Source organism: Felis catus, chromosome C1 (genome assembly GCF_018350175.1).
Source record: "Felis catus isolate Fca126 chromosome C1, F.catus_Fca126_mat1.0, whole genome shotgun sequence".
Lineage (NCBI taxonomy): Eukaryota > Metazoa > Chordata > Mammalia > Carnivora > Felidae > Felis > Felis catus.
This window is the reverse complement of record NC_058375.1, coordinates 127,353,834-127,379,467: the sequence shown is the minus strand read 5'-3', so window position 1 is coordinate 127,379,467 and position 25,634 is coordinate 127,353,834. Positions and strand designations below refer to the sequence as shown.

Here is a 25,634-nt window from a genome sequence, read left to right as displayed (position 1 = left end):
TAAAAATATGTTTTCATCAAAATCTGGGAGCTGAAGATTTAGGTCATTCAAAGTCTGGGAAATGTCCACCATTTAACCCACTAAGCAAAGCCCATCCTCATTTTACATCAGCTTAATATGGGGCGCCTGGGTGGCTCGGTCGGTTAACCGTCAAACTTTGGCTCAGGTCATGATCTCATGGTCTGTGGGTTTGAGCCCAGTATTGGGCTCTGTGCTGACAGCTCAGAGCCTGGAGCCTGCTTCATATTCTGTGTCTCCTGCTCTGTCTTTTCCCCTCCCCTCCTCACACGCTGTCTCTCTCTCAAAATAAATATTAAAAAAAATTAAAAAGTAAAAAAATAGTAAGTCAGCTTAATCATACTTACTGTTTGTTAGAAAAAATACAACTTCATTTTTCAATTCAGACATGTTAGTACTTGTTTCAAGAAATAGTCTAAAAACCACTGGGAAACAAAATATGGAACACAATTTATAAAACTTATGATTAAAAGCAGTCAAATCAATATTAAAATAACATAGATACAATGTCACTAACATACCCATTTTTATAAAAGCTATAAAAACAACAATAAACTTGTATGCAGTTTCTCATTCTTTTAATTTATAATAATACAATGTAAGGCATAGTTTAAATAAATTATGAAATGAGAAGTATGATGACAGTTTTAAATATTTTTTCAGTAACTCTTTGTGTGTGTCTAATTCTGACTTTTAGCTTTGGGGAAAAATTAAATAAGTATTACATAAAAATAGCTAAAACTGCCATCATTCACACTGCTACTTTTGATAGACATCATGTTCAAACTTCTCATATGTAAGTAACTAAAGAGAAAGGCAAATGACTAAAAAGACATTTCATCAAGTACTGCTGAAACCTAATTGGTCAGTAGCTAGCATAAAATTTTTTTATTTTATTAGTAAGAAGTAGGATATATTATATATTTTTTAAAAATTTTTAATGTTTATTCTTGAGAGAGAGAGAGACATAGAGCACAAGTGGGGGAGGGGCAGAGAGAGACGGAGATACAGAATCTGAAGCAGACTTCAGGCTCCAAGCTTGTCAGCACAGAGCCAACACGGAGCTCGAACCCATGAACTGTGAGATCATGACCTGAGCTGAAGTCAGATGCTTAACCGACTGAGCCACCCAGGCACCCCTGGATATATTACATATTTTATAAGATGGGGATTGACTATGTTTGAAAGAAAATTTATGTTTGATATTTTCATATGTTTGATAAATATCTTATTGAATAATGCACATCGGCTAAAATAAATCACATAAAAATTTAATCTGCTTGTTTTATTCATAGTAAATTAAAGTATTGGTAAACCAGGAAAATATTACAGTTAGACTTAAAAGAATCAGCATCATTAATCTGTTCTGCTACAGCTGTTTGAAGGAAGATTCCTTCCCAGCCAATGATATGTCTCAGGAAAAATAGCCCTTTTTAATTGAAATATAGTTGCCATCCAATGTTATATTAGTTTCAAGTGTACAACATAGTGATTCAACAATTGTATACATTACTCAGTGCTCACCACCATAAGTACAGTCACCATTTGTCACCATCTGTTATTACAATTTTATTGACTATATTTCCTGTGCTGTACTCTCATCTCAATGATTTATTTATAACTGGTAGTTTGTACCTCTTGATCCCCTTCACCTGTTTCACCCATCCCCCCCCCCCACCTCCTTCCCCTCTGGCAATCATCAGTTCTTTGTATTTATGATTCTGTTTCTGTTTGTTCATTTGTTTTGTTTTTTGGATTCCACTTATAAGTAAAAGCATCTGGTATTTGTCTTTACCTGACTTATTTCACTTCACATAATAACCTCTGGGTCCATTCATGTTGTCACAAATGGCAAGATCTCATTCTTTTTTATTACTGAGTAATATTCCAATAACCTGTATCTTTTAGAGATTCATTCTGAAATATCTGCATATGAAATGATATTATATCTAGGATTTGTAAAAGTATAAAAGAGTGGTGAGAACCATACTTTACCTCTGTGGTCTTCCTTCCCAAACCCATAACCACAGTTTAACCATGCCAAACGTATCAGACAAATCCCACCTAAGGAATGTTTTGCAAAATATCTGAGCAGTATACCTCAAAACTATCAAAGCCATCAAAACCAAGGAAAGTCTAAGAAATTGTCACAGACGAGGGGCGCTCAGTCAGTTAAGTGTCCGACTTCGGCTCAGGTCATGATCTCGCGGCCCATGAGTTCGAGCCCCGCGTCGGGCTCTGTACTGACAGCTCAGAGCCCAGAGCCTGTTTCAGATTATGTGTCTCCCTCACTCTGACTCTCCCTCATTCATTCTCTGTCTCAAAAATAAATAAATGTTAAAAAAAAAAAATTTTTTTTAAAGAAATTGTCACAGACGAGAGGAGACTAAGGAGACATGATAACTCCATGTAATGTGGTATCCTGGATGGAATCCCAGAAGAGAAAAAGGACATTAGGGGGAAACTAGCAAAATCCATAAAAAGTATGTAGTTTAGCTACTAGTACTGTGCCAAAGTTGGTTCTTTAAAAAGTTATTTAAAAAGTTGGTTCTTTAAAGTAAGATGTTACCAATAGGGAAAAATGGGCATTGAATATGTAAGAACCCAGTACTATCTTTTGCAATTTTTAGTAAATCTAAGACCATTCTAAAACAGATTTTTTAAAAAAATATAATAGTAATAATGAAGAAGGAAAAGCAGAGAGGTGTGTGATTGGAGCAGGAATGGCCACATGTTGATGGTTATTGCAGCTTATAATGGAAGTCCATTATACTATTCTGTCTACATTTGTTTATGTTTAAAATTCTCTTTAGTAAGAAGGTAAAAATAGATATGTATGTTGTACTGGGGGTCCACAAAAGCATCCTCAGTTTTGATAATTTGCTAAGAATGCTCACAGGACTCAGCATATGATTATACTCACAGCTACCATTTATTGCAGCAAAAGGATAGAAAATAAAATCAGCAAAGAGAAAATGCACATGGAGCAGTCCAAAGGAGACCAAACACAAACATCCCAGAGTCCTCTTCCTATGGAGTCATATAGAATGCATTTAATTCTGCCCCAGCATCAAACTGTGACAATGCATGTCACACTGTCTACCAGGGAAGCTCATTAAAGAATCTCAGAGTTTTTACTGGGAGCAGGTCACACAGGCACCCTCTACCTAGCACATATCAAGATTCCAGTTCTTAGAACAAATTCAGCACAAACCAAATTGTTTGCACAAATATTTTAGGCTAGTGAGCCATCCTTTTCATTTAGGGAAAGTGTCTTATCAGTGTAGGAAACTTTTACCAGTCAAGTTCCCAAATGCCAGCCAAAGGCTAACCTTGCAAGCACGCCTTTCTAAGGATAGCAGTCTCAGACCTAAACACACACACACACACACACACACACACACACACACACACAGGCATACAACTCTCTGAGATATGGCACAGAGATGTTTCATAACCCACACCCTCCTCCTGCTATGGAAGGTGTCCCCACAACCCTCACTTGGAGACCTGAGCTACTATTCTGGGTCAGACGTGCATGTCTGAGGGAAGAAGGGAGGATCTGTGAGTTGTGGAATGCTGAGAAAGAGGAAATCCCAATTCTCTGAGCGAGCCTCGTTCCAAATTAGCCTGGAACTCTGCACTCTTTTTCCTTGCTTTTTTCCTTCTGTACATGAGACTAAAGCTCTGAGAAATTGATGCTGAGGATAGAAGAGAAAGAGAAGGGCAGAAAGGAAAAATGGTAAAGAAAGATGAGAACTTTGGAGAGGAAGAGACACGGTTGGGTCGGCAAACTGCTCTAGTTATCTCCTGAATCCATTCTTAGTGCATGAGGGTTATGATTGTCCCGTAGCACAGTGAGTCTGAGGCTCCTAAAATGCATGCAAGTGGTGATGTCCAGAATCTGGAGCTTGTGAAGAGCTGAGGGATACAGGGCCACAATGGTTCCCAACCCCTTCAAATGAGGTAATACATACAGTCTCAGATACACTGCAGTACATAAGCAATGAGCAGTTTTGTTAAATCTGGTATGTGAAGAGTGTATCTGTGTGTGTGTGGGGGGGGGGCGGCTGGTGTTAAAGTAATTACTATAACTTCTGTCACCCTGTTTGGCTTTAAGAAAAAAAATTTTCATGTGTGGAAACCTCAAAAAGGAAATGGTCCAGGCTTCTCTTAATCTCTTACAGGCCAAAGAGTCCCAGTTGGTGATACACAAGGTAGAAGTCATCAGCACCCAGAAGCTATGATGATGAGGGATAGAAGCAGAAAAATGCTCACCTTTAGTCTAGAAGGCTGACCTATAGCCTGTATAGTTCTCATAAGGATCTATCAGATCCTTATCTATCAGATAAGGATCTAGCTGGTTGTTACATTTTTAATATAGAAAGAGAGAAATCTTGTGAAAGTAGTTTTACAAGTAGAAATTCGAAGAAAACAGTAATGATCTAATACTCCCTGCACGGCCCCTCCTCCCCCTTGAACACTATATAACCACCAGCTTTCATACAGCAAAGGTGCAGGTCTTTATACCCACAGGTCCTGTCCTTAAAATTGCTAAGTTGCACTGTAAAACCTCTCAAGAATTCCTTCTTGACAGGGCTCGCTCAACAATCCCACAACAACAGGAGTGAAGAGGGTCGCCCAACAGAGCTTCAGGAGAAATGAAGGCTCTGGGACCAGACCATTTCAGGAACTCACTAAAGAACAGGCACCAACAATAGACGGCTAACCAAGAATAGCCAAAGACATGGGAAAAAAGCAAGTGGAAGGAAGTGGGGTAAAGACGGCCTGAGAGGGAGTAAAGAAAATCAAGAGGGCGCAAGCCAACAGTTCTGTTTAAGAGGGGAATTAACCACAGTAACTGCCAAACTCCGTCCCTGGTACTACGTCTATATCTCTTTGGGCTCTTGCACAGTTATATTTCCTCCACTTACAACGGCTCAAGCAGGTCTGAATCTTACTCATTTTTCTCCTCCATAGAGCTTTATGTCTACTGCTCAATTAATATCAGTGAAATGATATGAAAAACATGTGAAAAGCCACCGGGACACGGATCCCACTCGTAAACCTGTTGCAGAAACCAAGTTGCCAGCGACAAGACCACACTACGCAGGCGCAAAGGCAGAACCCACTGGCTTCCTCCTGGTCTTTGCATTTGGCGCGAAATCCCGGCTCCGTGGGCTGGACTAATGCAGAAGCCACGCTCATTGGGCAGGTTTGGCGCGAAATCCTCGAGTTCCTGCGCCACGATTGGTTCCGGCAATCCCTGTGGGCGAGGGGGCGGGCGGTAGCGGCGGCGGCGCGCGCAAAGTGGCGGCGTCTGTGGTGAAGTGATTGGTAGTGGTGGAGCGTGGCGGTGGCGGCCCCTTAGCACTGAACAGCCATGGACCTCGCGGCGGCAGCGGAGCCGGGCGCCGGCAGCCAGCACCTGGAAGTCCGCGATGAGGTGGCGGAGAAATGCCAGAAACTGTTCCTGGATTTCTTGGAGGAGTAAGTCCGCGGGCGCCCCTTCCTCGCGGAACTTCCCCGAGCTGCCCCTGTCCGCTTCCGGAGCCCGGGAGCCCGCCGACTCGCGGCTCCCAGGGCCGGGCTGGGCCCTAGGGCCGGCGCATGTTGGGGGGGAACCGGGGGCCCGCGCGCCTTGCAGAGCGTCCTATTCCCCACTCCGGGCTTAGCCAGGTCGCAGCGAGCGGTAAAATCCCATCTTGAGTCCTTCCTCAAACTGCCAGTGCCGTGGGTATGCGCAGCGCTTTGGTCCCGTCGTTCCGTCCTCACAACCTGTAAGGCTGGTGATCCCGTCGCCCCTGGTTACCTGAGCGGAAACGGAGGCTCGGGGAACAAAAGTAGTAGCAAGACCGAGTGGGAGCCCCTGCAGAGTCCTGATGGGACCGGGCACCCAGGCCTCTGGTGTTGGGGGCGCCGAGGGCCCGGGCTGCCTTTGGAGCCCATGGAGATAAGGGCACTCGAGTGAACCCTGAGGGCAGATGCTCGGGTGAGCCCTGACCTGCTTCAAAGTGTCTGAGCGTATTCCCCTCCTTCCCTCCATCCTTCCGTTTCCTTCCACCGCAGGCCCCCCGACACGCACACACTTTTTTTTTTTTTAAGTTGCCTTCTAGGCTCCTGGCCTCTCGTAATCCCCCACTGCCTGGGTTTCCGCCTCTGCCCCCAGTTACTTCGTGCAGATGTATTACTTCTTTCCCTAAGAGGATGGACTTTGGAATGTCTTGTGAAATGTTTTTAAATTGTAAAATATAGATAAAACTTACCATTTAACCTTGTTTAAGTGTAGAGTTCGGTGTCATTAAGTATGTATATGCACTTTGTTAAGCAACTGCCCCCACCATCCAACGACTGAACTCTGGTCTTCCAGAACTGAAACTCTGCAGCCACTAAACAGTAAGTCCCCATCCCCCCCCCCCCCCCCCCCCCAGCACCTGGCAGCCACCATTCTACTTAACCATGACTTTCACTGTTCTAGTTACCTCGTGTACTTGGAGCTATACTTGGAGTATTTGGCCTTTTGTGACCAATTTATTTCACTTACCATAATGTCTTCAAGGTTCATCCACGTGTACTGCATTGTGTCGGGATTTCTTTTTAAGGCTGAATAATATTATTCACTGTATGCATATACCACTTTTTGTCCATTCATCCATCCATGGACATTTGGGTTGTTTCCACGCTTTTATTATTGTGCATAATTCTGCCATCTCATGAAATTCTGATACATTTGAAACCATAATTTATATCCCCCGTCTTTGGCATTGTTATTCTCTGCCTGACAGCTATTCATCTTTCAAAGCGCAGCTTAAGACTCATACCTCCTTTGTGAAACTCTGTAAATCTTTGAGGCAGCACCAATCCTTTCTTCCCTTATGCTGGTAAGGTGCCATTTTCCATTATCTCTGGTAATGAAACTTACCGTGTCTTTACCTGTCAGCCACTTCTGTCTTGAATGTAAATCCCATCCTTAACCCTACCTAGCCACCACACCACATTACAAAAGTCCTCAATTAATGTTTCATTTTAATGAAGAATATGATTGCCTTAACTGCCTTGCAGTTTACCATACAGCTGGATGCTGGGGATAATGATGAATGAGAGAAATAAATCACTCTGTTTGGGTGGGGGGGGGGTGTTAACTCCCCCTCAGAATTCCAACTTTGATTTGCCCTTGTTTATGGAGTAAAGTCTCAAATTCTTCACAGCTCCTCTTCCCAGTTTCATCTTCCACAACCAGCCCGTCATCTCTATATTCCTCTACCTTTTCTAACATTGCCACTTGAAAACATCTATAGTGAGTCTAACCACTACTGGAGTTTTTTTGGTGTTTGTGTTTGCTTTGTTTTCTTTCAAATTCTAAACATCTTTCAAGGATGAATTCCAATGTCCTCTTTTTTTTTAATTTTTTTTTAACGTTTATTTATTCATGAGAGATCAAGAGAGACAAAGCGTGAGTGGGTGAGGGGCAGAGAGAAAGGGAGACACAGAATCCAAAGCAGGCTCCAGGCTCTGAGCTGTCAGCACAGGGCCCGACGTGGGGCTCAAACCCACAAACCATGGGATCATGACCTGAGCCAAAGTCAGATGCTTAACCAACTGAGCCACCCAGGTGCCCCTCCAATGTCATCTTTTAAATGCTTGAAGCCTTTCTGGATGTTCTTGTTGGGCAGAATTATTTATAATCCCACAGCACATTTTTTGTATCTCCTTTTTTTCTTTTGTTGTTAAAGGAACCCTTAACATGAGATCTACCCTCTTAACAAATTTTTAACGTTATCATTGACTGTAAATACAATGTTATACAGTAGATCTCTTAAAGCTTATTCAGTCTCACTTGACTGTTGCTTAGTAACTCCACATTTTCCTCCCTTGCTCTAGCTTCTGGCAGCCATCATTCCACTATTTAACTAATTAATTAAAGTAAGCTCTGCACCAACCTGGGGCTTGAGCTCCCTGCCCTGAGATCAAGAGTCACATGTTCTACCAACTGCCCACCAGCCACCCTCATTCCACTTTGATTCTATAAATTTGACTATTTAGTTATTTCATATAGGTAGGATCATGCAGTATTTATCTTTCTATGATTGGCGTATTTCATTTTGTGTAATGTCCTCAGGGTTTATCAATGTTGACACGTATAGCAAATTTACTTTTTAAGACTGAGTAGTGTTCCGTTGTATATGTATACATTTTCTTTACTCATTTGTCATGGACATTTAGGTTCTCTTGCTACCTCTTTAATAGGAGGGTATGATCCTATGATCATGTCAGTCCTAGGGCAGGAACAACACTGTCATTTTTAGCTTTAAGTATCTCTGGTGTAATGCTTTGCAGATAGATGTTCAGTAAATATTGGACAGCTAGGTATGCTGTATTTAAAGAAGGAATTGATTTTTGGTTCCAAGTGAATCTGCATTTATGTTAAAAGGACAAAAAGCAAAAATGGTGGTGGTAATCCTTAATTTTGTGTGTATATGTTTCTGTTTTTCTGAGGACTTGGGCATTGAAGCACCTCATTTCTGTATTTATTTTTATTCATGTTCTTAAATCAACAACTAGTCTGTCAGTTTTCTCTACAGAAATTGAATCTTTGGATTTCAAACTGCATTTCTTCATTTAATATTTTCCAATCTTCACTATATACAAGAAAATATTAAATGAAGAAATGCAGTTTAGGCCTAGTTTTTCTGTGTTCTGGGCTCTGTGCAAAGCATTTACAGGCTTTCTCTCATATAAACTTCATAGTAACCTTATGAGATAAATGATGTCTTAATTTTTTTTTTTTTCAAAAAGGTGGGATAAGTACTTGCCCATGTTATGCACTCAGTGAAATGAGCCTGTCTGACCCTAAAGCTGATGGTCATTTTAACCGATACACCGACTTATCAGGCATTTGGATTCTTCTTTTTACTGCATAATTCTTCAACTTAATAGGACTTGTATGTATCTACAGGTTCCAGAACAGTGATGGAGAAATTAAGTACTTGCAATTAGCAGAGGAGCTCATTCGTCCTGAGAGAAACACATTGGTTGTGAGTTTTGTGGACCTGGAGCAATTTAATCAACAACTTTCTACCACCATTCAAGAGGAGTTCTATAGGTATGTTATATTAATCTTCTTTACTTTAAATAGGCATGGAACCTGTGAAGCCAGCTCTTCTAGGACTGGAAGTACTCATTTGTGAAGCAGAAGGAGAGGCCCTTTGATACAGCCAGTGGTCATTTTAGTATTGCTCTGAACAAATTTAGGCCTTTGTGGAGCTGAATATTTTACACGTCCAAATGTTGAAAACCTTTGCTTTCTATGTAGTTTTCCTAAGTTTTCAGAGGATCGCTTACTTTCTGTCAGGCATTCAGTGCTCTTGGTCTGTCATTCATTTAATCCTTTCCCTTGTCCCTAGGAGTAGGTATTTTGAGAAAGTGTGTGGATCCTGTTCTTGATCAGGGCTGTCTTTAAAGAAATGACATTGTTGTTCTTAAAGGTTAATTTTCTTCTGATTATAAAAGTAATGTGTATGTTGTAGGAAATAGAGAAAGTAGAGATGAGTAGAGGGAATACATATGTAATTCCACCATCCATAGATAACCATCATGAGCAGGTCTGCAAATGTGGAATTTCCTAAGGATCTTTTGGCACGTTTTGTTGTATTTCTAGGTGTATGTAACTATTGAGATCATATTGTAGACATAGTCTCCTGCCATTTCACATAACAGTATAACATTTTTCCATGTCATATAAAATCTTTTGAAAACATTTTTTTGAATGTTTATTTTTGATAGAGCACGAGACGGGGAGTGGCAGAGGCGGAGAGTGGGGGGCCAGAGGATCCGCAGCAGGCTCTGTGCTGACAGCACAGAGATTGGGGCTTGAACTCACAAACTGTGAGATCATGACCTGAGCTTAAGTTGGACGCTTAACTTACTGAGCCACCTAGGTGCCACTTGAAAACATTTAAAAAAAAAAATTTTTTTTTTTATGTTTATTTATTTTTGAGAGAGGGAGAGACAGAGCGTGAGTAGGGGAGGGGCAGAGAGAGAGGGAGACACAGAATTTGAAGTAGGCTCCAGGCTCTGAGCTGTCAGCACAGAGCCCGATGCAGGGCTCGAACTCACAAACCATGAGATGATGGCCTGAGCCAAAGTCGGATGCCCAACTGACTGAGCCACCCAGATGCCCCTATTTTTAATTGCTGTGTAAAGCAAGAAACATCTTTTTACATAAATCTTTGTCATCATTTAGATTAAACAGATGTGAATATATATAAATAAAACCAGGTTAAAATAAACATTGCGGACAGTTGTGAAAGAAAATTAAGACCCAGGAATAAGGAGAGACAGCTCCATTCCTTTACATGGTAGGCTGGGAGATGGAATACCTATTTCAATGTTTCTAGTCATATCCAGTCATCAAGAATGGTTGGGGGTGATAAGCAGCAGAGTTTATTGTGAGAATACATAGCAGAAAAAGTTATGAGGGAGGTAGAAAGTCTGGGCTGGTAGTAGAAACACCTCTACTCATACCTCATACATAGGCTCTGCAGCAGTTCTGTCTCCTAAAAGTAGCTCATTTTTCAGGGGTGCCTGCATAGCTCATTTGGTTAAACATGCAACTCTTCTTTAAAATTTTTTATTTATTTTATGTTTGTTTATTTTTGAGAGCGAGCACGAGCAGGGGACAGACAGAGAGAGGAAGACAGAATTTTAAGTGGACTCTGCTGACAGCAGAGCACCTGACATGGGGCTCAAACTTATGAACCATGAGATCATGACCGGAGCCAAAGTGAGCCCCTTAACCAACTGAGCCACCCAGGTTCCCAGAAGCATCCAATTCTTGATCTTGGCTCAGGTCATTATCTCACCATTTGCGAGATTGACCCCCACATTGGGATCTGTGCTGACAGTGTGGAGCCTGCTTGGAATTCTCTTTGCCCCTCCCTTGTTTGCGCACATGTGCAACTCTCTCTCTCTCAAAATAAATAAACATGGAAGGAAGGAAGGAAGGAAGGAAGGAAGGAAGGAAGGAAGGAAGGAAGGAAGGAAGGAAGGAAAGAAGGAAGGAAGGAAGGAAGGAAAAAGAAAGAAGCTTATTTTTCAGAGGACTTCAGATCCCACTATTGAAACAAACCAAGCTGCAACAGCTACTGGGAACCTACCTCAAGAGGACATACACACTTCAGTCTAACCAGTCAAGTGGATTGTTAGTGCCAGTTTGCTCTCATGTCCATACACATATTGCTCCTCTCGTCCATTTTGCAATCAAGAATTAAACCTAGAAAAATATACTAGGCCTTGACACCAAACGGGAGGCCGTGTTGCTAGATTGTAAACCACCAAGATTGTTTAGGTATAGTCATCTTGGACAGAGGAGTGGCCTGTACTGTGGGTGCCAAATGATTATTTAAAGATAGTAGATGGGAATACAAGCTGGTGCAGCCACTCTGGAAAACAGTATGGAGGTTCCTCAAAAAACTAAAAATAGAACTACCCTACGACCCAGCAATTGCTCTACTAGGCATTTATCCAAGTGATACAGGTGTGTTGTTTCAAAGGGACACATGCACCCCCATGTTTATAGCAGCACTATCAACAATAGCCAAAGTATGGAAAGAGCCCAAATGTCTACTGATGGATGAATGGATAAAGAAGATGTGTTATATATATACAATGGAGTATTAGTCAGCAATCAAAAAGAGTGAAATCTTGCCATTTGCAACTACGTGGATGGAATGTGGGTCCACGTGGATCCTCTACATGGATACTAGAGGGTATTATGCTAAGTGAAATTATTCAGAGAAAGACAGAAATCCTATGACTTCACTCATATAAGGACTTTAAGAGACAAAACAGATGAACGTAAGGGAAGGGAAACAAAAATAATATAAAAACAGGGAGGGGGACAAAACAGAAGAGACTCATAAATATGGAGAACAAACTGAGGGTTACTGGAGGGGTTGTGGGAGTGGGGGATGAGCTAAATGGGTAAGGGCACTAAGGAATCTACTCCTGAAATCATTGTTGCACTATATGCTAACTAATTTGGATGTAAATTTAAGAAAATAAAAAATAAAGCAAGTTAAGGGAAAAAAAGAATACTAGATTATAAAAAGAAAGAACATAATCATGCACAGGAAAGAAAAAAGAATACAAATGCAATTATCTCAGAATTTTAAGAAAGACAAAAACATGTAGAGCAGACTTTAAATAATTTTAATATGCTTCAGATTTAGAGATTTTTATCTTTGTTTTTATTATTTTTGTCATATTATTTGAAATTGTTAACTTAGAAAAGATGTCCGTTATTTTAACTCCTTGAAAGAAACAAAATACAAATATCATTTTATTGCTATGATTACATTGATTACTATTTCTCTTGTGACAGCCTGTCATATTTAATAGTACCTTTCATTTCCTAAACCTGCTGCATCATTCATAATGGCTTTGTTATGTTTCCTTACTGTGGGTTAAAAGGTCTTTCATTTATTGTGGCATTTCTTCCTTAAGGGGCTGTAATTTTTTAATATATGGAACAAACAAACAAAGCTGGTGTACATAAATATGTATTCAGTTGAAATGTGATAATAATGCCTTATCATTTTCCTCCTTAGGGTCAGTCATGTCAATAGAGATTGCATGAAATATTATAGCTCTGTTTTCACAATTGAATAATGAAGCTGAATTTATTTGTTATAATTCCCTTATCTCTTAATCTACAAGAAATTAAGTTCAGGAACCTTTTGGGATTGGATATGAAATAATTTTAGTCTGGTTTGTTCTATTGCTTAAGTTGCTGGCCCTTGCTGTCTTTATTTTTTTTCAAATATATAATTGTACCAAAGAAAAAAGAGAGAGATACAAACCAAGAAACACACTCTTAACTATACTGAACAAACTGATGGCTATCAGAGGGGAGGTGGATGGGGCAACGGGTGAAATAGGTGATGGGGATTAAGGAGTGCACTTGTGATGGGCACCGGGTATTGTATGGAAGTGTTGAATCACTGTATTGTACACCTGAAACTAATATTACACTGTATGTAAACTATACTGGATTTAAAATAAAACAAACAAAACAACAACAACAAAATAAAATAAAGATAGTAGGTATTTGGGTATAGGATTTTATCGTTGGTGTTTCTGTTGTCTTAGATCTATTTGTTGGGCTAGGAGAAGATTGGAAGACACTCATAGACCTAGAGTAGATGATAGAAGTGTCCTGCATAGTTAAATTTTAAGACTTGGTTGTAACCAGGTGAAATTGCTTAGTCTTAGCTGTTTGCAAGCATGAAAGGTAAAGGGGGCCTTGGTAGGCCTCTTGAAGATGTCATGTGATTTTTATTTGTTTGCTTTTCAGAGTTTACCCTTACCTGTGTCGGGCCTTGAAAACCTTTGTCAAAGACCGAAAAGAGATTCCTCTTGCCAAGGATTTTTATGTTGCATTCCAAGACCTACCTACCAGACACAAGTAAGAGACTCTTCTTTGAAAGGAAAGGAATTCACCAAACAGTATACACATAACTTAATGGTTAGAAAAGTAGGGAGGTGGTAGTCTTCTATGTGTAAAGAGTTAGGTTCAGTTATCTGTAAAGTTTGGTTTTGGAGAAATCATTTTTCTAGGGAGATGAAATGGAAAGTAAGTTAAAGCAGCTTCTGGGGATTGTCATATTTCAGGACATCTTGCAGGGGACAGTTTGGGGGGGAAATCAATCAAGTGAGAAAATAAGACTGAAAGTCTAGAGAATTTCATGAATCTTTGAAAAATTTTGTCAGAGCTTAAATGGCGTAACTTTAAAAACATTTTTTCCCTTTAGCAGTTATTTATTTATTTTTTTTTTTAATTTTTTTTTTTTTAATTTTTTTTTCCAACGTTTATTTATTTTTGGGACAGAAAGAGACAGAGCATGAATGGGGGAGGGGCAGAGAGAGAGGGAGACACAGAATCGGAAACAGGCTCCAGGCTCCGAGCCATGAGCCCAGAGCCTGACGCGGGGCTCGAACTCACGGACCGCGAGATCGTGACCTGGCTGAAGTCGGACGCTTAACCGACTGCGCCACCCAGGCGCCCCTTAAATTTTTTTTTTAATGTTTTTATTTATTTTTGAGACAGAGAGAGACAGAGTATGAACAGGGGAGGGGCAGAGAGAGAGGGAGACACAGAATCGGAAGCAGGCTCCAGGCTCTGAGCCATCAGCCCAGAGCCCGACGCGGGGCTTGAACTCACGGACCGCAAGATCATGACCTGAGCTGAAGTCGGATGTTTAACCGACTGAACCACCCAGGCGCCCCCCCCCCCCCCTTTAGGAATTATTTAAAAAATAAATACAGTGGAAGAAATTGAAGTGATATTTTGAAAACTTAAACTGCTGAAATTATTTGTAAAGTGGCCAAGTTATTTAATATAAAATGAGTTTGTGAGGTAAAGGAAGTGTTTCTGAACTGAGTTGCTGAGGTCTTTCATATGATTACTATGAGACTAATACAGCTTATTTAGAAATAGTAGGTAAGCAAAAAATATATTTGCATATAAAATGGGATCATCTTGTTTTATAACTGTAATTTCATTTCTTTGGTATCCTTTATTTACTTTTTCATATTTGTGTATTTTGCTGTGAATACATAAGCATTGTGTAATTTAGGAATAGGCACATTGACTAAATCATTCTTGGAGAAGAATCTGCAAAGAATTCCTTCTTTCCATTTATTTATTTGTTTATTTAGGTGTTTTTTTTTTTTTTGGTTTTTTGTTTTTAACATAATTATCATTGAATACCCTGTCATTAAAATGGAAATATTTCTTAGGTTGAAAATGAATATTTACTAATGGTACATCTGTCTTTAAACAGAATTCGAGAACTTACCTCATCCAGAATTGGTTTGCTCACTCGCATCAGTGGGCAGGTGGTACGGACTCATCCAGTTCACCCAGAGCTTGTGAGTGGAACATTTTTGTGCTTGGACTGTCAGACAGTGATCAAGGATGTAGAACAGCAGTTCAAATACACACAGCCGAACATCTGCCGAAATCCAGTTTGTGCCAACAGAAGGAGATTCTTGCTGGATACAAATAAATCGAGATTTGTTGATTTTCAAAAGGTATTTTTTAACTTCTGTTTGTTTCAGATTCAGTCTATGCTAATAATTCACTTCTAGGCACATGGCAGTTGTTACAAGCTTATTTAGACAATGTTAAATTCAGTTTTTATGTTAAGTGGAAGATCATTATATGTGACTACAGATTTAAACCCAAAACTCTTAATGCCAATTTCAATTATCAATGTATAAATGTGTCTTAAACTTTAATAACTTGGATTGGAAGCTCCTTCAGACTATGACAGAATATTTTGTGAGAGAATAAATAGTAAACGATGATGATGATGATGATGATGATGATGTTGAAGAAGAAGAACTAGTGTTAAAACTTTGAAGAAGTGGAAACTTGTTAGATACACTCTCAAGTTGATGGTTAGGAGGGAGGGAGGCATGAATAAAAGGACAGGCGAAAATGGACATGTTTATTGATGGCAGTGAGGATTATCATGATTGAAATAGAGGAGCCAAATTGGAGATCATCTGAAGGATGATTTGGTGTGAGGCATGTAGGTACGCAGAGCCTTAAAATCTCAGGTTGGGAAGTTCAGACCTTTCTTGATATAAAAGGGGAATATATGTGAACCTTTCTTTTTTAAAGGTAGATTAATGGGACGTTGATGTATAGCATATAACAACAAACTAATAATGAGATAGTTGTAGTTACCTGGGCAAGAGTTGGATGGTAGCAATAAGAATGAGGTTACAGGGGGCGCATGTCTCAGATCTGTACAGGACTTAGTAACTCTGTGATAGGTAAAGGAAAAGAAAAGGTGCAGCTGCTCAAGCACTCAAGCAAGAGGGAATGAGTACCACACTAAAATAATTAATATTAACTTCAGTTTTTATCCCTTATTTAGTGTAGCATCAGTCTGTTACTTAGTTTATATGAAGCACATACTCCACCAACAACTTTGGGTAAGAGGTGTTTTGTGTTTGAAAAAGAACATAGCCAAATATAAAGTATAAATCTAGATTAGGTCTTGGTTTGAAAAAACAAAAAACAGTTGTAATAAAGGACATTATTCACAATTGAGGAAATTTAAGGATGGTCTAGATAATAGATTTTATAGAATTAAATATTATTTAATTTTCTTGGTATGGTAAAGATACTGTGGTTATATAGGATGTCTTTACTCTTAGGAGATGAATGCTAAAATAGTTAGAGGTGAAGTATTTTGATTTTTATGCATTTTTCAAATAATACGGTAAAAATATGTGTGTGTCTAAGTAATATTGACAGTAGTGTTGGGGTGCCTGGCTGGGTGGCTCAGTCAGTTGGGTGACTGACTCTTGATTTCAGCTCAGGTCATGATCTCAGGATTGTGAGATTGATCAAGCCCTGTGTCATGATCTGAGCTGAGTCTGGAGCCTGCTTGGAATTCCCTTTTTCTCTTCTCTCTCTGCCCCTCCTCTGTTTGAGCCTGCACGCTCTCGCTCTCTCTCAAATAAACTTAAAAAAAAAAAAAAAAAAGGTAGTGTTGAGGTGGAGTGTATAGAGTATGTGAATTTTTTTTTTTGAATTTTTTTAAATGTTTACTTTTGAAGGAGAAAGAGCATGAGCAGGGAAGGGGCAGAGAGAGAGAGGGAGAAGCAGAAGCAGAAGCAGGCTCCAGGCTGTGAGTTGTTAGCACAGAGCCCGATATGGGGCTCGAACCCACGAGCCATGAGATCATGCATGACCTGAACTGAAGTCAGTCGCTCAACTGACTGAGCCACCCAAGCGCCCTGAGTATGTGAAATTTTTCATAATATTTCCCTGAAAATTTGGAGGAAGATGGAACAGAGCAGATATTTAACTACATAGTCAGGACAAGGAGGGGCAAAAAATTTTTTAGAGTTTTTTTTTTTTTTTTAATGTTTATTTTTGAGTGAGAGAGTGCATGTGCGCTCAAGTGGTAGAAGGGCAGAGAGAGAGGGAGACACCAAATTACAAGCAGGCTCCACACTCTGAGTTGTTTGTGCAGAGCCCATCATGGGGCTTGAACCCACAAACTGAAATCACACATGACCTGAGCCAAAGGCTGACACTCAACTGACTGAGCCACCAAGGCACCTCAGAAAAATGTTTTTTTAATTTTTTTTATTGGTTTTTTTTTTAACGTTTTATTTTTATTTTTGAGACAGAGAGAGACAGAGCATGAATGGGGGAGGGTCAGAGAGAGAAGGAGACACAGAATCTGAAACAGGCTCCAGTCTCTGAGCTGTCAGCACAGAGCCCAGCGCGGGGCTCCAGCTCACGGACCGCGAGATCATGACCTGAGCCGAAGTCGGACGCTCAACCGACTGAGCCACCCAGGTGCCCTGGTTTATTTCTTGAGAGAGAGAGAGCAGAGGAGGGTCAGAGAAAGAGGGAGACAGAATCCCAAGCAGGCTCTGTGATCAGTGCGCAGAGCCCAATGTGGGGCTCGAATTCACAAACTGTAAGATCATGACCTGAGCTGAAATCAAGAGTCGGATGCTTACCGACTGAGCCACCCAGGCACCCCCTGGAAAAATTTTTTTAATGAGAGTAAAAGTGAAGTTTTTATTTTTTTAATTTTTTATTATTTTAATTCCAGTATATTTAACATACAGTGTGATATTAGTTTGAGGTATACAATATAGTGATTGAGCAGTTCCACATATTACTGAGCTCATCATGATAAGTGTACTAAAAGTGAAGTTTTTAGGAGCACCTGGGTGGCTCAGTTGGTTAAGTATCTGACTTAGGCTCAGGTCATGATCTCGAGGTTTGTGAGTTTGAGCCCCGCGTTAGGGGCAGAACCCGCCTGAAGCCTGCTTCAGATTGGAGTTGCAGGATAGAGTTGTTTTTTTTTTTTTTAATATAATTTATTGTCAAATTGGTTAACATACAGTGTGTAAAGTGTGCTCTTGGTTTTTGGGGTAGATTCCCGTGGTTCATCTACATACAACACCCAGTGCTCATCCCAACAAGTGCCCATCACCCATTTTCCTCTCTCCCCCGGGGTAGAGAATTTTTAAGATGAATTTTGGCAAATGTCAAAAGTCTGCAAACGGTGAGAGTTTGGAATACATCAATATTTGTCAATATTTGTGGCATTAATTTAGATTATATGACATTTGAAAGATAATCTCTTCTCATTCTTAGCCATTTATTTGTTTTGTTATAGGTTCGTATTCAAGAGACCCAAGCTGAGCTTCCTCGAGGGAGTATCCCCCGAAGTTTAGAAGTGATCTTGAGAGCTGAAGCTGTGGAGTCAGCTCAAGCTGGTGACAAGTGTGACTTTACAGGGACATTGATTGTTGTGCCTGATGTCTCTAAGCTTAGCATACCAGGTCAGTAATCTTTAGCTCACATTTAACAATTCTCATTACCTAAACTGCAGAACATTTAGCTTCTCAAATCTTTCTTTTCTTATTTTTGGCTACCAGTCAGAGGGTGAGCAAGGAAGTATAAGAATAGAGACAAATTAATTTTGCTACAAAAAGCACTGCTCTGAAAAATTTCAAAGCCTAAATGAAATCTTTGGATTTATAGGTTTTGTTTTTTTAAGCAATTTTGATTCTCAGCACTTTTGGTATTTGAGCTGTAAAACAAACTATCATTCATTCTTTCAGGAGCACGCGCTGAAACTAATTCCCGTGTAAGTGGTGTTGATGGATATGAAACGGAAGGCATTCGAGGACTCCGGGCTCTTGGTGTTAGGGACCTTTCATACAGGCTGGTCTTTCTTGCCTGCTGTGTTGCACCCACCAACCCAAGGGTGAGTCTTACAATGGCAAGATTGAGAAAGACCTCCCCTGGGGCTGCCACAGTATAGGCTTCTGAAACTACTGAATTATCTAGTCACTGTTAAAGGGAAGCAGGGTGGTTTGGTTTTTTAGTTTTATTTATTTATTAAATTTATTTCTTGAGAGAGAACACACACATGCATGCACACACATGAACTGGGGAGGAGCAGAGAGAGAGAATCCCAAGCAGGCTCTGCATGGTCAGTGTGGAGCCCGACTCAGGGCTCAAACCCATGAACCATGAGATCATGTCCTGTGCCAAAATCAAGAGTCAGACACTTAACCCACTGAGCCACCCAGGCACCCCATGATTCTTTAGTTTTAAAAACAGATTTTTTTATGTCTTTCTGATCTTGAAGAAAAGTCTTTTTGTTTTCATGTTTAAGAGCTCTGTGCTTTAAGAGCATTGATATGAATTACCTATGGGATAATTTTGTTTTAACTTGCTCTTTGCGTGGATTCCTGGTATTATAGTTCTGTAGAACTTGATTCTATGTCCTGAGTGGGAAAACAGTGAGAAAAAGTTTGGAAACTAGTACAGCATTGCAAGAGGGGTGAATATAATACTCTCTTACTTCATTTTCATCTTCATATCAGTGGTTAACATTTTATTATGGCTTATCTTGTGAGCATTCCGATTCATTTAGATAACAATACAAAACAGTGGTAGCTTTTTTGTTTGTAATTCATTGGACAAATGACAAACTGTTCAATATCTTGATTAACTTAGGCCTTAATAATATGGGGATTTTTTTCTGCAAACCTTTATAGTCAACAGATCCTGAAGTTGACCTCCCAGGCTATTTTTTGTTTGTAGTGAAGCTCTTTCACTTTACTTTGACTGTTTCCATGCAAGTATTTTTCCTTTCTCCACCTCTCAGTTTGGAGGAAAAGAGCTCCGAGATGAGGAACAGACGGCTGAGAGCATTAAGAACCAAATGACAGTGAAGGAGTGGGAGAAAGTGTTTGAAATGAGTCAGGATAAAAATCTGTACCACAATCTCTGTACCAGCCTGTTCCCTACTATTCATGGTAAGAGTGCCTTCCATTTGTCACATAAACTTGAAATCAAAATGATGATTAAAAAGCAGCAATAACTACTGTATGTTTAACTCTACTTTATTTAAATTTCTTTTTAAAACAGCAATAAGTGATTTCTTACAGCACATAAATCAGATCAAAAGGTTTTTTTGGTAGACTTACAAGGGATATTAAAAAGTCATCTACAAAAGGACAAATGATTCCACTTAAAGTGAGGTGCCTAGAATAGGCAAGTTCATAAAGACACAAAGTAGAAAGAGGTTACCTGTTGGGGGAGGATATTGGGGAGTTAGTGTTTCATGGATAAAGTTTCTGTTGGGGATGATGACAAGTTCTAGAAATGGATAAGGGTGGTGGTTATAAAACATAGTGGGTGTACTTCATTCCACTGAATTACACACTTAAAAAATTATTGGAATGGTAAATTTTGTGTATGTATGTTTTAGCATGATTTTTAAAAAAGAATAAAAGGTCATTTAGGCTTCTTTTTCTGGCTTTAGGGCAGAAATGTACTTAAGTATATTCCAAAATACTAGATTAATATCCTGATTTTTGTTTGTTTAATTTTTGAAGAGATTACATGATGTTTCTTGGTTACATGTACTATGTCTGTACCTTTGGTGGTTTCTTTGTGTTTTTTTGGCTCTTGGTTGTTAATTGCTCACCATCATTTAATTCCCTTTATATGTTGAAAGATATGACTAAATTAAAAAAATTTTTTGTTTTTATTTTTGAGAGACAGAGACACAGAGTCGAGTAGGGGAGGGGCAGAGAGAGAGGGAGACAGAGAATCTGAAGTGGCTCTAGGCTCTGAGCTGCCAGCACAGAACCTGATGCAGAGCTTGAACTCACAAACTGTGAGATCATGACCTGAGCCAAAGTCGGCCGCTTAACTGACTGAGCCACCCAGGCATCCCAGGATATGACTAATTTTTAAGCTTCGTACTTTACCCATGTTTTTTCCATCCTTTCATACTGAATTGGAGTTAGGGCAGGAACTGATAAAAGATTATGGGTATTTGTCTTAGGTATATATTTTTAACTATTTAAAAGTAACCTTTTTTTTTTCTATCTAAATATTTGACCAATGAAATTGAACTGATACCCTCTATGTTAATAATCCTCTATGGATTTTAGAGTGTCCTCCCTTAATTGAGTAGGTGTCAAAATTTCTATTTAGCTCCACTCCCCCCCCCAGAAGTTAATATAATTTTGCATTACAAATTACCCCAAAAGTTAGTGGCTTCAAAAAAGAAACAGTATCTCATACAGTCTATGGGTCAGTTAGGTGGTTCTGGTTGAGTGTTTCTGGCTCAGTCTTTCCTAAGGATACAGCTAAGACATCAGCTAGGGCTGTAGTCATCTGAAAACTTGACTGAAAGATCCACTTAGAAGGTCTTACCTGTTAGTGCTAGTTGTTAACTGGAAACTATAATTCCTTGCCAAATGAATCTCTTCCACGGGGCTGTTTGTTCTCACCACGCAGCAGCTGGCTTCTTCCAGAGTGTGCATCGAGGGCAAAGCAGGGAGGAAGTAGGATGCTTCTCTGGGGGCGCCTGGACAGCTCAGTCAATTGAACGTCTGACTTTGGCTCAGGTCATGATCTTGCGGTTCATGAGTTCGAGCCCTGCTTCAGATTCTTTGTGTCCTTCTCTGCCTGTCTCTGTCTCTCTCTCAAAAATAAATAAACATTTAAAACAGAAAAATGCTTTTCGGGACCTAGTATCAGAAGTTGCACACCTTCACTTCACTATATGCTTTCTAGAAACAAGTTATTAAGTCCAGCCACTCCTAAGGAAAGGAGAAGTAAGCTCCATTTTCAAATGAGAAGCATCAAAGAATTTGTGGACTATTTAAAAACCACAACACCTCCTAACACACTTGTTTCATAGACCATAAGTCAGAGTTTTATTTGTGGAATGGATTTTTTCTGCCTTTAAAGGGTGGTTTGTGTAAATGTGCCAGCACTTTGTTGATAGAATTCACAAAAAGTCGTAATAATTAGCACACAAAAAATGGGTCTTTTAACCCATTTTTCTGAAGCACTTTTCTGAAGATCCAGGTTTTTTACTATACATTTCCTTCTTATATTGGAGTCATATATGGCTTGTAGAAGTGGCCATAAATCACATTCAGCATCTTATCTCATCCATAGCAGTCCAGTTAGCATGTATTTATATTCAGCACTATTCAGTGTTGGTGATACAAAAGAAGTAAATCATGGACCATTTCCTCAAACTCTTGATAGAATAGCAAGACCTGCCATTAGAAAGATCTAGCAAGTGCAGTGACCCAGCAATTGCACTACTAGGTATTGTATTCATCCAAGGGATACAGGTGTGCTGTTTCGAAGGGACACGTGCACTCCCATGTTTATAGCAGCACTATCGACAATAGCCAAAGTATGGAAAGAGCCCAAATGTCCATCGATGGATGAATGGATGAAGAAGATGTAGTGTATATGTATATACAATGGAGTATTACTCGGCAATCAAAAAGAATGAAATCTTGCCATTTGCAACTATGTGGATGGAACTGGAAGGTATTATGCTAAGTGAAATTAGAGAAAGACAAAAATCATGATTTCACTCATATGAGGACTTGAAGAGACAAAACAGATGAACATAAGGGAAGGGAAGCAAAAATAATATAAAAACAGGGAGGGGGACAAAACAGAAGAGACTCTTAAATATGGAGAACAAACAGAGGGTTACTGGAGGGGTATGGGAGGTGGGATGGGCTAAATGGGTAAGGGGCAAGATCTAGCAAGTGCAGTGTGCTGTGGTGGACATAGTTTATGGAGAGAGTTATTTGAGAAGTACTACATCAGGAAAGACTGTAGGAAGTAGGACTTGCAAACAAACAAGGGCTCTTGGGATGGTGGTGGGCATAAGCATCTGTGACATCTTTGGTACAGAGACATTGGACAGTGGTTAGGTGGCTTTGAATTCATAAAGCGAGAACCAAGGTTAGAAGCCATAATATTTTTAGTTCATCTTAGGATTTACTTCAGCTCTTTTCTGCTCTTTCAGTTGGTAAACCTGTAATTTGTTATGAAATTGTTTAATCTCATGTTGAAAAATACCTTGTGTTTTTGTTTTAGGCAACGATGAAGTAAAACGGGGTGTCCTCCTGATGCTCTTTGGTGGTGTTCCAAAGACAACAGGGGAAGGAACCTCCCTTCGAGGGGACATAAATGTTTGCATTGTTGGTGACCCAAGTACAGCTAAGAGCCAGTTTCTCAAGTAAGTGTTTGCCTATTTAGAATAGGGAAAAATTGCCTGTAATTTTAATTCTATTTAGAATTCTTTTAATTCTAAGTCTTTAGATACATGAATATGTATTTTCACGGTTATAAATCACAGCTTACGTATTTTTAATTTACTGTAAATATTTTTCCATGTTTCTTTATTTTCACAGTTCTCTATTGTTGGTGTACTGCAACTTAGAAAATTATTTTCCTAGTTTGCTTCATTTAACAATTATGGATATTAATACCATGAACATCATGATTTATATAAATTTTTTATTTTGTTTGTTTCCTTTGTGAAAATCCCTAGACATAGGATTGTTGAGACTAAGAATACAAACATCTTTAAGGTTCTTAAATAGGACACGCTTTCTAATAGCAGTGCAACAAGGATAGACACGTTATGTTAACCGTATCAGCATGTGTACTGCTTTAGCAATTTTTGCTTATTTTTAGAAGCTATAGCAAATACTTGCTTACTTTCAAACTTTTAAGAAACTTAGAGGTCAGGGGCGCCTGGGTGGCTCAGTCGGTTAAGCGGCCGACTTCGGCTCAGGTCATGATCTCACGGTCCGTGAGTTCGAGCCCCGCGTCGGGCTCTGTGCTGACAGCTCAGAGCCCGGAGCCTGTTTCAGATTCTGTGTCTCCCTCTCTCTGACCCTCCCCTGTTCATGCTCTGTCTCTCTCTGTCTCAAAAATAAATAAACATTAAAAAAAGAAAAAAAAAAAAAGAAAAAAAGAAACTTAGAGGTCAAAATAATACCAAACCAGTTTTGAAACACCTGGTGTGTTCTTGGTGCTGCATATATGTATATGCATTCTCTTATCCTAGCAGCACCCAGACAGGCATGTGATATTATCCTCTTTTTTCAGGGAGGCAAACAGAAGTTCTCTGAAACTTAATAAATCACCCAACTTCTCATAGCTAACAAGTGACTTCTGAGCCATGAGTATTAGAACTTGGATGCATGTGACTGCAAAGCATGTGCTCTTCATACTGTTATCAAGCTGCTTTTCCTTTATTTATTTCAGTAATTTGTCTAGAACATAGACCATTTTTAGTTTGGGATTTTATAACTAAGTATTTTCTTCATGTGTATCGAGGACTAGGCTCTAGATTTGAAAATAATAGTCTTATGTTAAAAGGGATTCTTTTCATTTCCTCTGCTCCCATCTCCTCTCCACCACCATAAAAAGATGTGCCACAATGTTGCTGCTGGTAACAGAATTGTATTATACATGATTATCTTAGACAGAAATAGCCTTTATATCTAGAGGGTTTTTTTAGTATCTTTATTGCAATATAATTTCCATATCATAAAATTTGCCCTTTTAAAGTGTACAATTCAGTGGTTTTAGTATATTCACAGAGTTGTATGACCATTACTAAACTAAGTTTACAACATTTTCATTACCCAAAAAGAAATCTTATATCCACTAGCAGTCAGTCTTCATTCTCCTCCCTAGGCATAGGCAATCACTAATCTGCTTTAGTGTCTCTATCTGGACATTTCCTGTAAATGGAATCATATACTGTGTGATTCATTGTGACTGGCTGCTTCTGCCTAGCCTAATGTTTTCAAGGCTTAGCCATGTTGGAGCATGCCAATACTTAATTTCCTTTTATTGCCTAATGTTCTATCATATGTATGTACCACATTTAATTATCTGTTTATCAGTTAATGGGCATTTGGATTGTTTCTACTTTGGCTTTTATAAGCCAATGCTGCTATATGTAAGTTTTCGCCTTTTTTTATTGCAAAATGTGCATCACATTGGCCATTCTTAAACATTTTTACTTGTACATTTCAGTGTACAAGTACATTCAAGTTGTGCAGTCATCGCTACCATCCATCTGTAGAACTCTTTCATCTCCCAGACTGAAAATCTGTTTGCATTGAACAGTAATTCCACATTTACCCCCTTTCCCAGCCCCTAGTAACCCACCATTTTTTTTTTAAGTTTGTTTATTTATTGAGAGAGAGGGCACGCGCACGTGTGTGCATGCAAGTGGGGGAGGGGCAGAGAAAAAAGGAGAGCGAGAATCCCAAACAGGCTCCTCGATGTCAGCACAAAGCCTGATGTGGGACTCAAACCCACGAACCATGAGATCATGACCTGAGCTAAAATTGAGTCAGACACTCAACCAGCTGAGCCACCCAGGCACCCCATCATTCTACTTTCTGTCTCTAAATTTGATTATTCTAGGTCCCTCATATACATGGAATCATACAGTATTTGTCCTTTTGTGACTGGTTTATTTCACTGAGCATAATATTCAGGGGTCACCCATGTTGTAGAATGTCTTAGAATTTCCTTCCTTTTTAAGACTGAATAATAATAATTTATTGATGTATTTATCACCTTTTGTTGTTTCCACCTTTGGGCTATTGTGAATAATGCTGCTATGAACATTGATGTGCAACTAACTGTTCAAGTCCCTGCTTGTAATTCTTGGGGATAATTTTAGTTCTGAAAATTT

The 25,634-nt window shown here is 39.5% G+C and overlaps 1 protein-coding gene across 1 annotated transcript in view; it reads left to right on the top strand.

The window, feature by feature from the left end:
• Positions 1–5,309: 5,309 nt before the first annotated feature.
• The window catches only part of MCM6 (minichromosome maintenance complex component 6), a 39,594-nt gene continuing 19,269 nt past the window's right edge, over positions 5,310–25,634 (top strand). Inside the window, exons 1-8 of the mRNA XM_003990734.5 lie at positions 5,310–5,508; positions 8,975–9,121; positions 13,373–13,483; positions 14,862–15,111; positions 18,240–18,405; positions 18,688–18,833; positions 19,743–19,893; positions 23,006–23,147. Of these exons, the coding sequence (XP_003990783.1) occupies positions 5,402–5,508; positions 8,975–9,121; positions 13,373–13,483; positions 14,862–15,111; positions 18,240–18,405; positions 18,688–18,833; positions 19,743–19,893; positions 23,006–23,147 (1,220 nt within the window). The 5' untranslated portion in view covers positions 5,310–5,401. The remainder of the gene's footprint in view (positions 5,509–8,974; positions 9,122–13,372; positions 13,484–14,861; positions 15,112–18,239; positions 18,406–18,687; positions 18,834–19,742; positions 19,894–23,005; positions 23,148–25,634) is intronic.